We start from the raw sequence: 13,280 nt of genomic DNA, 5'->3' as shown, positions 1-13,280 counted from the left end.
TTGCCTCTCAATTTCAGGGAAAGCTACACTAGTAACAAGAGTTGGGCTCGGCATTCAACGACTGCTCCAATGCACGCGGGTGAGTTATTTACTCAGGCTGCACTGCCCCCCGGCACGCGCTGGAGATGAGGTCAGTCGAGGAGGGATCACCGCCTTTTTGGAGGAGGGAGGGGTTGGGTTCCAAGTCGCAGGTGGCTATCGATGAAATCACGACAGTCGGTGAAAATGGCATGCATGTACGGATACGGGCAATAGAGCAACTCGGCTTCGGGCCAGCATAGACTTGGAAAATGCAGGTCAAGTGCCTATACATCGTCACTTGGCATTGTATGCCACACGATTGAAACCCCACGTCGCTATTTTTGGACGCTGTCCGAGGGGCGCGGTAGCTTCACAATGAGTGCGCCGCAGGCATCATCCCGCCGCCGCCACCACGAATGGTCCGAATTGAGCTAACTGACACCAACTACATTTACATATCAGACGAAAAAAATGGCGATGATGACGTTCTTTTCTCTGACAACCCATGAGTTTCCAATGCCCATAGCGAACTACAAGCCAGACCAAATAGGCAATGGAGAGTTCGGTACATGTACTCAAGCATCTGGGGAGCGGCGACTATGAAAAGGCAAGATATAGTATTAATGTGTCTTTGACGTCGAATATTCATCTAATTACTTGTTCAACCTGTGAGTACAGTTTGCGTGCGGACCTGGACGGTGGTGGTGGTGGCCGTCACCGAGGTGAAGTCAGTCGTGGTGGCGACCTCGGTGGCGGTGGACACGTCGAGCTCGGTCGTGGTAGCGACCTCGGTCGCCGTGACGGGCACCGCCGTCGTCTCGGTCACGGCGGTGGTGGAGAGGACAGTCGAGTCGACCGCGGTCGACACGGTCAAGGTCACGGTGGTCGCGGGTGCCGACGCCGTGATGGTGGTCGGGGGTAACGCCGGCGCAGCGGCAGGCGGCGGCGTACTGGTTCAAGACGGTGCAGGCGGCCGTCGCGTAGTCCGGGATAGCGGGGAGGAGGACGGCAGGGGCAGCGCCGGTCGGCTCGCTGCGCTTAATGTAGATGTAGGTGCGGGTGTAAGTGATCGCGGTCTTCGTCGTGGTGGCGCCGACGACGGTCGAGAAGGCGGTGACCAGGCTGGTCTCGGTCACCGTCGTCGGGACCGTCTCGGTCGTGTAGACGGTCTCGGTCGCGGCCGTCGTGGTCTCGCCCACCGTCAGGAACTGGGACTCGACCTGCGTCGTGTCTTGCTGCACCGTCGTGCTGACCGTCTCGTACACGGTGCTGTACAGGAGGGTTTTGTCAGTCAGCTACGTTATATCCTGCCAACGTGAAGGAGGGGGCAAGTCGGGTCACTTACGATACACTTGGCGTGACGGTGACGGCGAGATAGGCCGAGCAGTCCTGCACACCGTTGCGGCCCGGGAAAGTGTCGGCCACGATTTCTGTTACGGTGAGAGTTAGTTTCATGTTATCCAGCACAATGAGACACCTCATTTGGATGTTCGTATCCTGTCTCACTCACCTCGCAAGCACTGGTTGCTTCTGCAACACGATGCCGCCGCAAGCCCGGCGAAGGCCGACAAAAAGGCAATGTTCTGCTTCATGGTGATGGATGGGTAAAACGAATGACTTGGGTTGTAGGAAAACGAGTGTGGTTGGCTGTGAGCAAAGGAGCGTGGCAAAGAGAGTAGACCTTTCCTGAGCTGATATCTGAGAGGACATCTTCTCTACTTAAGACTTCGCAGCACACCTGCTTGTTACTATGTTTTAAGATTACTTGAAGCCATTATAGTCTAGTACAGGCTGTTAGTCGTTGTCGAGCTGATGAGCTAGCTCAATTGTCCTAGGGCTGGGTAGATATGCGCACTTCAGCTGCCGAGGCTGAGAACCCCAGACTTGCTTCATCCAGGAACGTCTCTCTTCTTGATCCCGTTCTGGAACTGGAGAGCCAGTCGGCGGGGATTAGCGCATTGGTAGCGCAAGCCCCGGCATCCGCACTATTGGATCTGGACGCTATACTACTACTATAGCGCGGAAAGTGTCAGCTGAAACTGGTGAGCTGCACGACTTTCAATTCTTATCTGGTAAAGGAAGGTAAAATGCAATGCTTGTGGCTAGCTAGGGTTACGATGATCGAAAAATCCTCAGGTTCGGGCACTTTGGGGTTTATATACGTGTGCATTGCCCAACTCCTTCTTGGCGACAGTCACTACACCGCAGGGGTCTAGAGTCTACCCAATTCGTCCGTTTCTTCACATATCATGGCTACTTCTACACAACGTGGGGGACTTTCTCGATTCAGTTGTCCTTCGTCTCAGTTTTGGCGTGGTTCCCGACCGAATTGAGGTGAAAGACTTCCACGTCGTTGTCTGTCAAAGGTGGTCCCTATCTTTAACCTGTATAATGCTACTACATTGAAGAGAAGAGAACGTATGAAAACAGGTGGAGCTTAACATACAACGCCTGGCTATTCCAGATGGGCTTTTTGGGTAAATATTTACTATCCCGTAATGTCGACCAGAGCCTGGTTGACAAAGGCCAACGGCGGGCCTCAGTGAGACAAGTCGAAGTCCCTTGGAATTCTCGGAGTGGGACATCGGGATGTCCGACGGCTTGTTCGATTTGGAGTTGCCCGGCCACTCTTTCGAACTCCGGATTCGAGAGTCAACTTGGCCGGAGGTGGCATGCGGCTTGCTGCTGAACGCTCGGCAGGATGCCTCATCCTCGTTGGGCTGTAGATGATACACTGCATCGAAGGGATTTCTTGTGACGGCGGGCCGGAGGGCGGAGGGGCTTCCGTATCTTGCATATCAATTTCGCAAGTCCTTGCTACTGCTAATTCTTCTTTCCTCTTCGCCTCTGCTGTTGGCTCTATTGATCGGGAGTTGTTAAAGTACTTTTCGAGCAAGTCTGCTGCTGATAGCCTCTCGTCGGGGTTGATTTTGCCCGTGTCTTGGAGAAGGGGCTGGCTTGTGATCTTCTTTTGGATGAGTAACAGAATATCCTGGTGATTAGGGGTGCCTTCAAGCGAACAGAAGGTTTGCATCCCTTCGAGGGCAGCTAAAAGGGTTACGCAGAGTGAGTAAATATCGCTCTTGTGGCTGTGGTGGACCACGTCTTTGGAGGTGTCGAGATGCAACTCCGGAGCCTAGTAATAGTCAACCGTTCCGCGCCTTGGTGTAATCTTTGTTTCATACATATAGGTGGCGTGACCAAAGTTGGCGAGCTGAAATTGAAAACCACCCCGGTGACTGCCGCCCGGGTCATTTGATCGCCCTTCCGCTTCTAGGTAATACAAAATGTTGTCGGGATTCACATCCAGATGAATTATGCTCTTGCCGGAAAGGTAGGCGAGAGCAGACAGCAGGTGTTCTGCAACTTTACAGCAGATGGCATTCCAATCGCGAGACTCAATCCAGCCGGATTCGAACCAGAGTTTCGTCAGTGTCGTCAAAGAGTGCCTCTGCGGCATCTTTATCTGGATCACCTCGTTACCGTCTTGGCATACCAGTATTTCTATTTCTATGATATGTTTCTGCCCGTAGTATTAGTAATTAGCCGTGATCGGACTGGATGAAAACAAATGGTCAAAGATGACTAACGTGATTTAAATATCTCATCATCTTGGCCTCATTTTTTATGAGAGCTCTGGATCCGACTGGGCCAACGGCAGAAGCAAACCCTTTGATTACTGCGCAAGTTTCCCCTCCTTTTGGGTTTAGGATCTTGACTAGACGAATTTGGCCGGGCCTGTCTCGTCCAAGGAGTTTGAGCTCTTCGGTGATTGCGGTGACATCGGAGTCAAGGCTACTTTGTGTTTTCACTCTTGGGGGATACCTCCAACCTTTCTCGGGCTCGATTTGATCCGTGGGGTGGTTAAGGGACGATCGCAGCCTGGCCTTTCGTAGCGACCCTTCATAGCCGTCTATAGCCTTTCCCATTGCCTGTGTGCCGTTAGTAATATACCAGACTAGATCAAAAGTATATGGTCCTATTATCAGCCTGTAGTTTTTACTAAATTTAATGTGTCCCTCCTCTTCCGCAGGCATCTCCTGAGTAGAGACGGGCTCGCACTTGACAGAGGACGCCTGCCCGGAGCGATCACGTAGAAGAATACGACAAGGCGTATGACTGAACTCGAAAACAGCGTGGATGGAGGACAGCGCATCATCATCGGGCAGCATGATATCAGCATTGCGACCAAGCTCGGCAATGAGATGGCTCTGAGCGGTCTTGGGAACGTGATAGCCGATTTCTAAACCCAGTCTGGAGCGTCCGGTGTTGTCCTTCAGCCTGCTTCTTGACAGAAAACGGGAGTTTTGGGGGAAAGCCTCATAGCCAAGTTCGTTGGTAGGGACTAAGTGGAACAGCGTTTCTGTGTCAGGTGAATCGAATGAGTTAAACTCCTGGGTTGCTCAGATTGAGATGACATTATGCATGACAAGGAGAGTTAGTGTGCGGAGAAGTCTTGGTATAGGAAGGAATTGTTCTCGGAAGTGTCCCATGGAATGCAAGTGATATATAGGAGTTGGATTCAGGAGGCAATCTTGTGTCGGGTCTGTTGAGAGCAAAACGGTTTGCTGGTTCTTTTGCTGCCACCTGATGCATCTACAATGCTACGAGACTAATGAGCCCCTTGACCTCCATGCAACTGGCCCAGGCTGTGCCTTCTTACCCAGCGTAGGTCGTCATGCATATAGTCAGGTGGCTAGAAATGAAATGGTCTGGCATCAGTTCGATGCGTTCAATCATAACAAACATGGAGATGGAATGGGCTGGACAAAGATGTTGTAGTAGGCGTTGGTTTCATGCAACGTTCAAACCTGGAGGTGGTGTGATTGGCGCATGTCCACTTGACCTGCAGTCGCGGCAGTTTGTCCGTGACGTTGGGTTGGGCCTGGCCAGTGCGGGACAAGGGAAAACGCGCTGAGGAAGTACCTAAAAAGCCAAAGAAAGCGAAAGCCGGGGTACGTACTTGCCACTTTAACTTACTTACCCTGAGACGCGCTCTCTCATTCCTGCCCCCAGCCATTCGCATTCTGTTCCTGTCATCAATGTTTTTCATTGGCTTTTCCCCATCGTCTTGCTAGATGATACCAAATCGTGGCAGTGGATAAGCTTCACACATTCAGGATGCCGCCTTTCTTTTCAACAATGGCGAGGATGGCGGCGACGAACCTGAGCCAGGTGTGCCAGAGGACGCCGTCCCCGCGCTCGAGGCCTTAGCCGCCAACAACGGCTTGCGCGACGAGTCGCTCCGCCGCTTCGAGGCCGATGCGCCTCCGTCCTACAAGTCCTCCGAGCCCGAGGACTTTGGCTGCGACGAATTCTTGGAGCCGCCACCACCACCTGCTGCCCATGATGATCATCATCACCTTGGAGACGACTTACCGGAGGACGTCGTGCAGACGCTCGAGCGCCCCTTGAACGAGGCCGAGCTCGAGAGCATCGCGGCGGCCGCCCACGTCCTGCTGAGCCCCGCCGAGGTCTTCTACGCCGACGCCCTGCGCGAGGACGAGCGCATGCCCTTTTCCAACTCGTTCCGCGAGGCCGCCGTCGGCACGCGCGGCCAGGGCCTCGTCGTCCGCCACGTCCTCAAGAACCGCTGGCGCAAGCTGAGGGTCTGGAACCCGACCTGGGGCTTCGCCGGCCGCAACGTCACCCCCGCAGACCGCTACCGGGACTGGCGGTGGCCCTGGGAGCCGCAGGCTGCCGAGGATCGTGAAGGAGTCGAGGAGAACCGCAAGCGCCTCGTCCTGCGCGCGCTGCGCGGTCGCCAGAATCTGAGGAGGGGCGAACACGTCCCCGGCCCGCCGCAGGCGCATCTAGAACCCGACTCGTCGCGGGAGGAGGCCGAGGCGTTTTCTCATCACGCGGCCCTGGTTCATCTTCCGCCTCGAGCGCTTCGAGGACACGATGCGATGCAACCGCCTGGACCGCGCGACGCGCATCCAGTACAAGGGCCGCCTGGGCCCGACGGTGAAAGAGCGTTGGCAGGCGCGCGGCGAGTGGCGGCGCGAGTTCAACTTCGCGGCCGGGTTCGAGGTCGAGCGCGTCGCGTCCTGGAAGTGGCGGCACGAATCGCCTCCTCCCCGGAGCCCGAGGATCTGAGCTGTATTACGAAGCCGCTGCAGAGCGTGGGGCTGCGCACGTACCACGACGACCTCCATTTTACGCCGTCGGAATTTGACGAGATCGAGGTGCTGGAGCGGCGGATGGACGAAAGGCCCGAGAACTCTTGGATCGTCGGGCTGGCGGACTTCGACCAGCCGCCTATTCCGGGACAGGTACACCGCGATGTCGAGGATCGGGATCTGAGCCTGCACTTCTCGAGGACGCAGTCTATAGCCGCTGATATACAGAAAGACGCCCAACCCACCTTTGGGTTATTCGGAACCGGATCCTCCGCCTCGGGACTCGGACTATTTGGTAGTGCTCTAAACAAAGAGTCGCCAAGCCAGCAAGAGTCGACGGATGAGCCAGGGAAGCCAGAAAGCCCGGAGGAGCCGATGGAGCTGGATGAGCCATCATCCAAGCAAAGCATCGACGACGCCGAACCACAAGCACCTCGACAGAGCGCCCGGGCATCGGCCTCAAGGGAAACGCGAAGCCGAAGCGCCGCTTCCGGACCCATCGCCGCCCAAGAAAACACGACGGGCCAAGACCGCCGCAGAGGTGAAAGTAGTGTTGCCTGCTGGAGCCAAGCGGGGCGCCCGGCAGGACGACCCCGATCGCTTCTGGACCAGAAGGCCGAAGCTCTGCTGCAGCAAAAGAAAGCGGAAGCCGCCGCCGCCAAGAAGAATAAGAATAAGGGCGCACCGGAGAAAACCCCGCAGCCCGTCGCGGACGTCCTCCCAAAAGGAACAGACCCAAGAGGAAATGGCCGTCGAACTAGCCAAGGGATGCAAGACAGCCGCGCCCGCGCCCTCACTCGCGCCGGCTGCGGTCGCGGCTCGGCGCGGACGCCCGCCCAAGATCGTTAAGGCGGCGAAGCCGTCGGTCGCAGTCACCAAGGCGAAGCAGCGGGCCGCGGCGGCTAAGAAGGTCCCTGGGAAACGCGGACGGCCTGCGCGGGGCCAGGGCGCCGCAGCTGAGGAACCCGCCTCGGCGGCGGAAGTGAGCAAGCCGAGTGCGGCGGCGACACAGGAAACACCGCGGCGTGGACGGCCTCCCAAGGCTCAAGTGCAGAGCCAGGGAGTTGGGGAGAAGGCCTCTACTGCTACTGCTGCCAAGGCGGGAAGAAGGAAGAGCGAAGCAGCTGCGCCGGAAGAAAATACCGCCACGCCTCGCACCCGCGGCCGTCCGGCGAAAGCTGCTAGTACAACGGCGTCGGCAACGAAGAAGAACAAGAAGGAGACCGCGCCTGAAGAGGAGGTGGTTCCTACTCCCCGTAGTCGCGGACGACCAGCGAGAGCTTCGACTGCGGCGGCCGCGTCGGAAGAGGTGATCCCCACCCCTCAACGACGTGGTCGGCCCGCGAAGACTACTACACCCGCCGCACCGGCGGCGACAGCAGAGAAGAAGAGCGAGGCGGCCGCGCCTGGGGAAGATGCTACCCCTCGCCGCGGGCGGCCCAGTAAAGCTGCTGCTGCTGCTGCTGCTGCTGCTGCTGCTGCTGAAAATGCAAAGACGCCGGTATCTGAAGAGACCGCGACTCCGCGCTCACGTGGGCGGCCTAGCAAAGCTTCAACGGCAACTGCGACGCCGGCCGATAATGGTAAACCAACCGCATCCGAAGAGACCAAGGCGACGCCGCGCTCGCGAGGACGGCCGGGGAAGGCTGCTAGTACTGCCCCAACGACAGCGGAGAAGAACAAGCAGCAGACTGCGCCTGAAAAGAGTGGTGCTGTCGACACCCCCAAACGCCGCGGCCGTCCTGCTGGCAAAACACCTCAGAAGGAAGAAGACTCTTCTACGCCTGCCGCTACTGCCGGAGTCAACGGGACTACGTCCGCCAAGAAGAAGACTGCTGCTACTCCCAACAAGAAAGCCGCCGCCGCCGCGACTCCGCAGCGGGCGTCGGCGGGACGGGTAACGAAGCGGACTGCGGTTACGAATAGCAGTAACAAAAAGGCCAACAAGACACCCTCGACTGCTTCGCCGGCGGGTCGGGGAGGGGACGGCCGAAGAAGGCTTGATCGGGGCGGGTCAACATGTGTTATCAATGGAGGGCCTTGTCGGGCGTGGGTTGTTTGATGTATCAGGTGTTTGGGTGTTTAATTCATACGGGGTCACCATTGCATTGTTCAAAAGTTTCGTGGGTTCCTCGTTGCCTGTGTAGTGTTAAGTGGTGCGTACCATACTAGCATTGCCCATCATCAGCAGCCATTAGGGAGTTACGTGAGTTGATGGATGATCGACGCCAAGGTTTACTTGCACGAATTGGGAACGATCGATCATTATTTGAGTAATCAGCGAGACAACAAAGTCTTTCTTGGGTTTCAACTACTCGCATCGCTAGCAATCGCAGGCTCATTTTCCTTGCAATGCATAGCACAGATCTGAGACACCGTGGATCTGGTGGGAAAATGTAAAAAGCCGAAAAAGTCTCTTGAGTATCTACCGTGCTACTATGTCATCTTCCATTTAAGGCGCATATATAGGTAGATAGCGTCGAACGTGCGCAATGAACCTAACCTCCCTGAACGCCATCTCCTTTTATCTACATTGAACGAATCACACCTTCCTTGCTTTGATAACTATTTGTCTTCTTAAGGTGACATACAGGTAACCTCCTAAACACTCTGGTTCCGCCTCACCGACTTGGAGTACTCCGCAAACATCCGCCGGAAAATCACGCGCCCGCTCGCATCCATCGACTCGTTCAGGATGCGCCGCCCGCCGTCGGGCGTGACGCTGAGCACCGAGAACATGCCGGGCTCGAGCGCGGCGCGGACGTCGCGGGGTACGTCGCCCCGCTCGAGCTGCAGCTTGATGTACAGCAGCACGACGCGGAAGACGTGCTGGCCGACCTCGCGCTTGGCCGTGTCCTTGGCCGAGTCCAGCGCGCTCTTGTGCTTCTTGGTCGAGCTCGACGCCAGGGCCGCGTTGCTGGGCTCGCACAGCAGGGTGAGGAGGCGGGTCAGCTTGGCGGCGTGGTGCGCGCGCAGGGGCTCGTCGAGCCAGAGCGGGTAGAGGAAGGAAGTGGTGGTGGCAGTAGGTTGTTTGGAGGATGACCTCAGGGCCGGGTCGGCCAGGAGTACGCGGAGGAGCGCCTGCAGGATCGTGACGAGGAGGTGGTGGTGGCCTCGTAACCGGGTTCGGTGGCGTCGGATGATGGCGGCGACGAGGTCGTAGAGGTGCGCGAAGATTTCGCCGGTGGCATGAGGACCATTCTCTAGCTGAGGTCCTTCTGGGGAGCAGATCCTGGCGATGCTGGATAAGGTGAAGTCGATGTTGGACTGGCTCATCGCCGCGGCGTTCTTCTCGAGCAGATCGACCATCGTCCTGGAGATGTTCTCAAACTGTCTCAGCGACGTCGTCTTGGTCAGAAGAAGCGCCAGTGAGTTGTGGACTGTAGCAAGCTCGAAAGAAGAGCCGGACTCGGAAGGTATGGACTTTATCGAAGCTGTATGAATGTTAGGACGATGCGTCAGGGAGAAATCCAAATGATGTTGCTTACATGGTATCGTGTTGACGATTCTATGCACGATGAGGCACACCGCGTTAGACTCCTTCCACAAGTCGTGGTTGCTGGTAAGATGCTGAAGCAGCTCCAGCTTCTTCGCTGTATCGAAGCCGTTGGTAGCAGCGTCGACAAAAGCAGAGACGGCCTCTTCGTCGTCGCCGAGTCCCGCGGCAGCAGAGCTTTGCTCTTTGACAAACTCCTCGATATCCCCAGAGGCATTGTGGTTCCAGGTGAGAAACGTTCTCATGTTCCAGCCTGTGCTGTTGCCATCGACGCAGAGCTTTTGGCTCGCTTCGCTGAGCCGCTTGAGGGTCTTGGAGGGCAGTTCGATGGGCTGGGCGGCAATCTCTTCCTTGATCATTTCCGAAGCATCAAGTGCCAAGTCGAGTTCGGCGAGCTTGCCTTGGTCAATCTGGTCTTCCTTCTTCTTCCAGTCCGAAGCGAAGCGGGTCAGGCTCTGCTCGATGATGGTGCGTTGCTTTTGTACCAAGACATCGGCGTTGAACGCTTTGGTCGATTTGCCCTGGTTTCTACGCTTGAGAGCAAGCATGGCACTTTGCAGCAGGACCAAATGTACCCTCCTATCCTCAGTCTCAGAGGCATCAAGGTCCTGGGCATAGGCAGAGATTTCTGCGATGTAAGTAGCTGCTGCCGGGCCTGCAGTATCAACCATGTGACTATATCTTGTGAGCGATGAACCAAACGGCAAGTTGAGGTGCAAAGGGAATGACTTACCCGACAGTGAGCTCAGTCAGTTTGCCAAGGTCAGTAAGGACATTGGTAGACTGCGAGGATAACCTCAGGCCGAAGTCTACAATATCACTGAATTTCATATCCTATACGACAGTTAGCAATGCATCATTTGAGCATTGTGAGATCAAGGCTTACATTGTAGAATGTTGGCTGTATTGAAACATGAATTAGGACGCTCATCACAAGATCTGCGTAATTGTCAGACGGCGAGAAGTGATCTGCAACTTGAGACTTCCACTTCGCCCACGACGACATGACCCGTTTCCGGCATTCCTTGGATAGGTATTCAATGGGGAACATGAGCAGCAGAGAAAGGTCGGTCCTAAATGCATCCTTGGTCCACGGACAGACATCGCTGCCTCCGTCGAAGTCGCGCAGGATCTCATCAAGGAATAGTTGGAGGGCCAAGTTGTCTGAGGTTCTTACGAAGTCATGGAGCATAGAAGTTATGGGGGAGACTCCTTCACTCCAGCACGCAGGAACCTTAGAAGTGTCTTCAGTAATTGGAAAATCTCTGTGTGAAGGCCACTGGCCTTGTATTCAGAGGATTGCGAGAGCTTCGCAAACTCCCCTAATATAACCTCGACATAATCAAGAAAGTACGGGATTTGGGCCAGATCACTGTGATCTTCCACCTCGGCATTGAGCCTTGACAGTGGTTGGCATCCGATTTTGGTTAACCAAGCTTCGTCGGGCATGGCTAAACAGAATTGACCGAGGCACTTGAATGCCTCGAGGGTGCGCGCCACATCAAAGGAACCACTCTTGAGAACCTTCTTGGTCTCGGTGCTGATGTCTGTCCAGATTTGACGCGCATCTTCGGATGACAACCAGGTGATCGTCGTACCGACTACTCGGAACTTGAGAGCGCGAATCCCTGCAGAAAATTTCTTGTCGACTGAATTCTTCAAGACCAGGTCGACCAATTTCGACCCAACCGCCTTGGTGAATTCCTCTTGGGTTACAGATTCGGCCAGAGCATCGCATATAATAAGCAACGCGGCTGGGCCAGCATCCTGAGAGGACAACCAGTCGATCAAGTTGAGCACCTGCGTCGTCGACAGCGAACTCTGCATGATCTGCGCAAACTCATCCCTGAGTCTGGAATCCGCCCAGATGGACTTGTCTAAAGCCTCTTTTGATTCGTTCTCCAGCTGTGTCAACTGCGCATGCCATATGTGAACGAACCCGGACAAGTCTCGCAGCCGAGAGAATGCCTGCATCAACGGGGCAAGAGTCTCGGCCACGACGACATCGCTTTCAGCCCCATCCGAGCGCGACACGGTCTTGACCTGATCCAAGAGGGTCGTACGGAGTTGGGTGTCCATGACAAACAAGTCGGGCTCGCACTGAACCGTCTTGGCCACTAGGGGCCAATCTGTACCGTCTTTCAAGGCGTACTCTGTACATATCCGGCGTGTCGTAGCACTCTCAACGGAAGATTTTGTAAATATGGCGATGTTCAGCATGCGCGAGATGATGGCCTTATCGGCAGCCTCAGCTTCTTCGAGAGCCTGCAGCAAGAAGGCGAAGACGCCTTGTGTCCACAGCGCGAAATCCTTCTTGCCCAGAGGATCGTCGGAGTGCCGGGTTTCAGCCGCAAGCCCCCAGAGCACCTCGGCACAGATGGCAATGTCTCGGCCTGCACTAGCTAGTGCAACAGTCGGGATAGCGAGATTGCCGTTGTCGGAGTTGGAGAAGGCGGCCTTGGCAGGACTGACGAGGTTCTTCATGACCAGCTGGGAGGCTTCCCAGAGCCATTTGTGGGCCACGGGGTCGATGGGCTGTCTCTGCTCGTCCAAGGCCAGACCTTCCAACTTGTTCATAAGAGCGCAGCAGGTAGAAAACAGGGTGCTGGCGAAATCGATGGCATCCTCCTTGCGAGCAGCGCGCAGTTCCCAGACAGCTGCCGAAACCTGGATCCAGTTCAGATAGTCCGAAGGAATACTACCCCCCAGAACATCTGGAACTCGTCGGCAGATGGCAAGTAAGGGAGCGACGAGCTCTCTCGACTCGCTTGCCGGTACTCGGAATAGCGACTTGACATGTTCGGCGCCAATGGTGACCTCTTCGGCGAGTTGGCTGGGCGCAGCATCGAGGAGGGAGAGCAGTTTAGCCAATGCGCCAAAGAGCTCGGCGGCCGACTTGACACATAGCTCGGGGGTGCGCAATTGCTCGAGGTCGAAAGTGGCCACATCAAAACTCTCCCTCTTTCTCTTCTTGGACTTCTTTGCTGCCTTGCTGTCCCCATCAGCCATTACCACATCCGAGTTGGGTTGCTGCTTATGCGGCGCGGCCAAGTCTTTGGCGGCCTGCTGGAGGACGGCGAGGAAGCGCCTCTCGATGAAGATGCGCGACAGGGAGAAGAGGGGGATTCGGTCGAAGAGGTAGCCGAGGATGGTCCAGGTAAAAGGGTATCGGCGGACTTGTTCGGCGGCGTCGGTGGAGCCGTCCATCTGCTTGAGAAGCCATCGCAGGCCGATCTCCTCGGCGGCATGGAAAGAACCGGCCTTGGCGGCGGATATGAGGCGCCATAGGTTGTCGATCTTGTCGTTCAGAGGCTGGGTGGTGTCCTGGTCGAGCGACCTGGCGCATTTGATGAGGGCCAGATACCTCTCCTACCAAAGTTGAGTTGCACGGGTTAGTCGAGGGATGTTCTCCGAGAATTGATTGCATGGTGGTGAGCTTAGGGGAATAATTACATTTTGATCTTCTCCCTTGGCCATGGCGATTGTTGGGCTGCCTATGACAGGCATGCGACTTCTTGGATCATCAACCGGGGCCTTGAATCCAAGTCTCGTCACTTTTTCAGTCCCAGTCTGCTATCACCTCCCAAAGCTCCCCGCGATAAGAGACGGGACCTTTCAATCGCAACTTTTTGGATTCTGCC

At 56.0% G+C, this 13,280-nt stretch overlaps 4 protein-coding genes across 4 annotated transcripts; 2 read left to right on the top strand and 2 right to left on the bottom strand.

Moving 5' to 3' along the window:
* Positions 1-396: 396 nt before the first annotated feature.
* On the top strand, positions 397-1,340 carry PG997_015423 (uncharacterized protein; the record flags this gene model as incomplete). The annotated part of the gene is made up of 2 exons (XM_066819737.1): positions 397-400; positions 805-1,340. The coding sequence occupies 2 exons, from the start codon at positions 397-399 to the stop codon at positions 1,338-1,340; spliced, it is 540 nt and encodes a 179-aa protein (XP_066660622.1).
* A 1,220-nt stretch (positions 1,341-2,560) lies between these two features.
* Positions 2,561-4,441, bottom strand: PG997_015422 (uncharacterized protein; the record flags this gene model as incomplete). Its single annotated transcript, XM_066819736.1, has 5 exons — positions 2,561-3,069; positions 3,223-3,544; positions 3,612-3,979; positions 4,025-4,366; positions 4,414-4,441. 5 exons carry the CDS (start codon positions 4,439-4,441, stop codon positions 2,561-2,563), a joined length of 1,569 nt encoding a protein of 522 aa, XP_066660621.1.
* A 213-nt stretch (positions 4,442-4,654) lies between these two features.
* PG997_015421 (uncharacterized protein) lies at positions 4,655-8,205 on the top strand (the record flags this gene model as incomplete). Its single annotated transcript, XM_066819735.1, has 4 exons — positions 4,655-4,689; positions 4,874-4,976; positions 5,142-6,954; positions 7,016-8,205. 4 exons carry the CDS (start codon positions 4,655-4,657, stop codon positions 8,203-8,205), a joined length of 3,141 nt encoding a protein of 1,046 aa, XP_066660620.1.
* A 539-nt stretch (positions 8,206-8,744) lies between these two features.
* PG997_015420 (nucleolar pre-ribosomal-associated protein 2) lies at positions 8,745-13,116 on the bottom strand (the record flags this gene model as incomplete). Its single annotated transcript, XM_066819734.1, has 6 exons — positions 8,745-9,577; positions 9,632-10,314; positions 10,373-10,473; positions 10,526-10,811; positions 10,874-13,008; positions 13,093-13,116. The coding sequence occupies 6 exons, from the start codon at positions 13,114-13,116 to the stop codon at positions 8,745-8,747; spliced, it is 4,062 nt and encodes a 1,353-aa protein (XP_066660619.1).
* Positions 13,117-13,280: the final 164 nt, after the last annotated feature.

Source organism: Apiospora hydei, assembly GCF_038363865.1.
Source record: "Apiospora hydei strain CBS 114990 chromosome Unknown utg000011l_segment0_segment0, whole genome shotgun sequence".
Classification (NCBI taxonomy): domain Eukaryota; kingdom Fungi; phylum Ascomycota; class Sordariomycetes; order Amphisphaeriales; family Apiosporaceae; genus Apiospora; species Apiospora hydei.
Note: the sequence above shows the minus strand (reverse complement) of the source record. Positions and strands in the feature narration are given on the sequence as shown.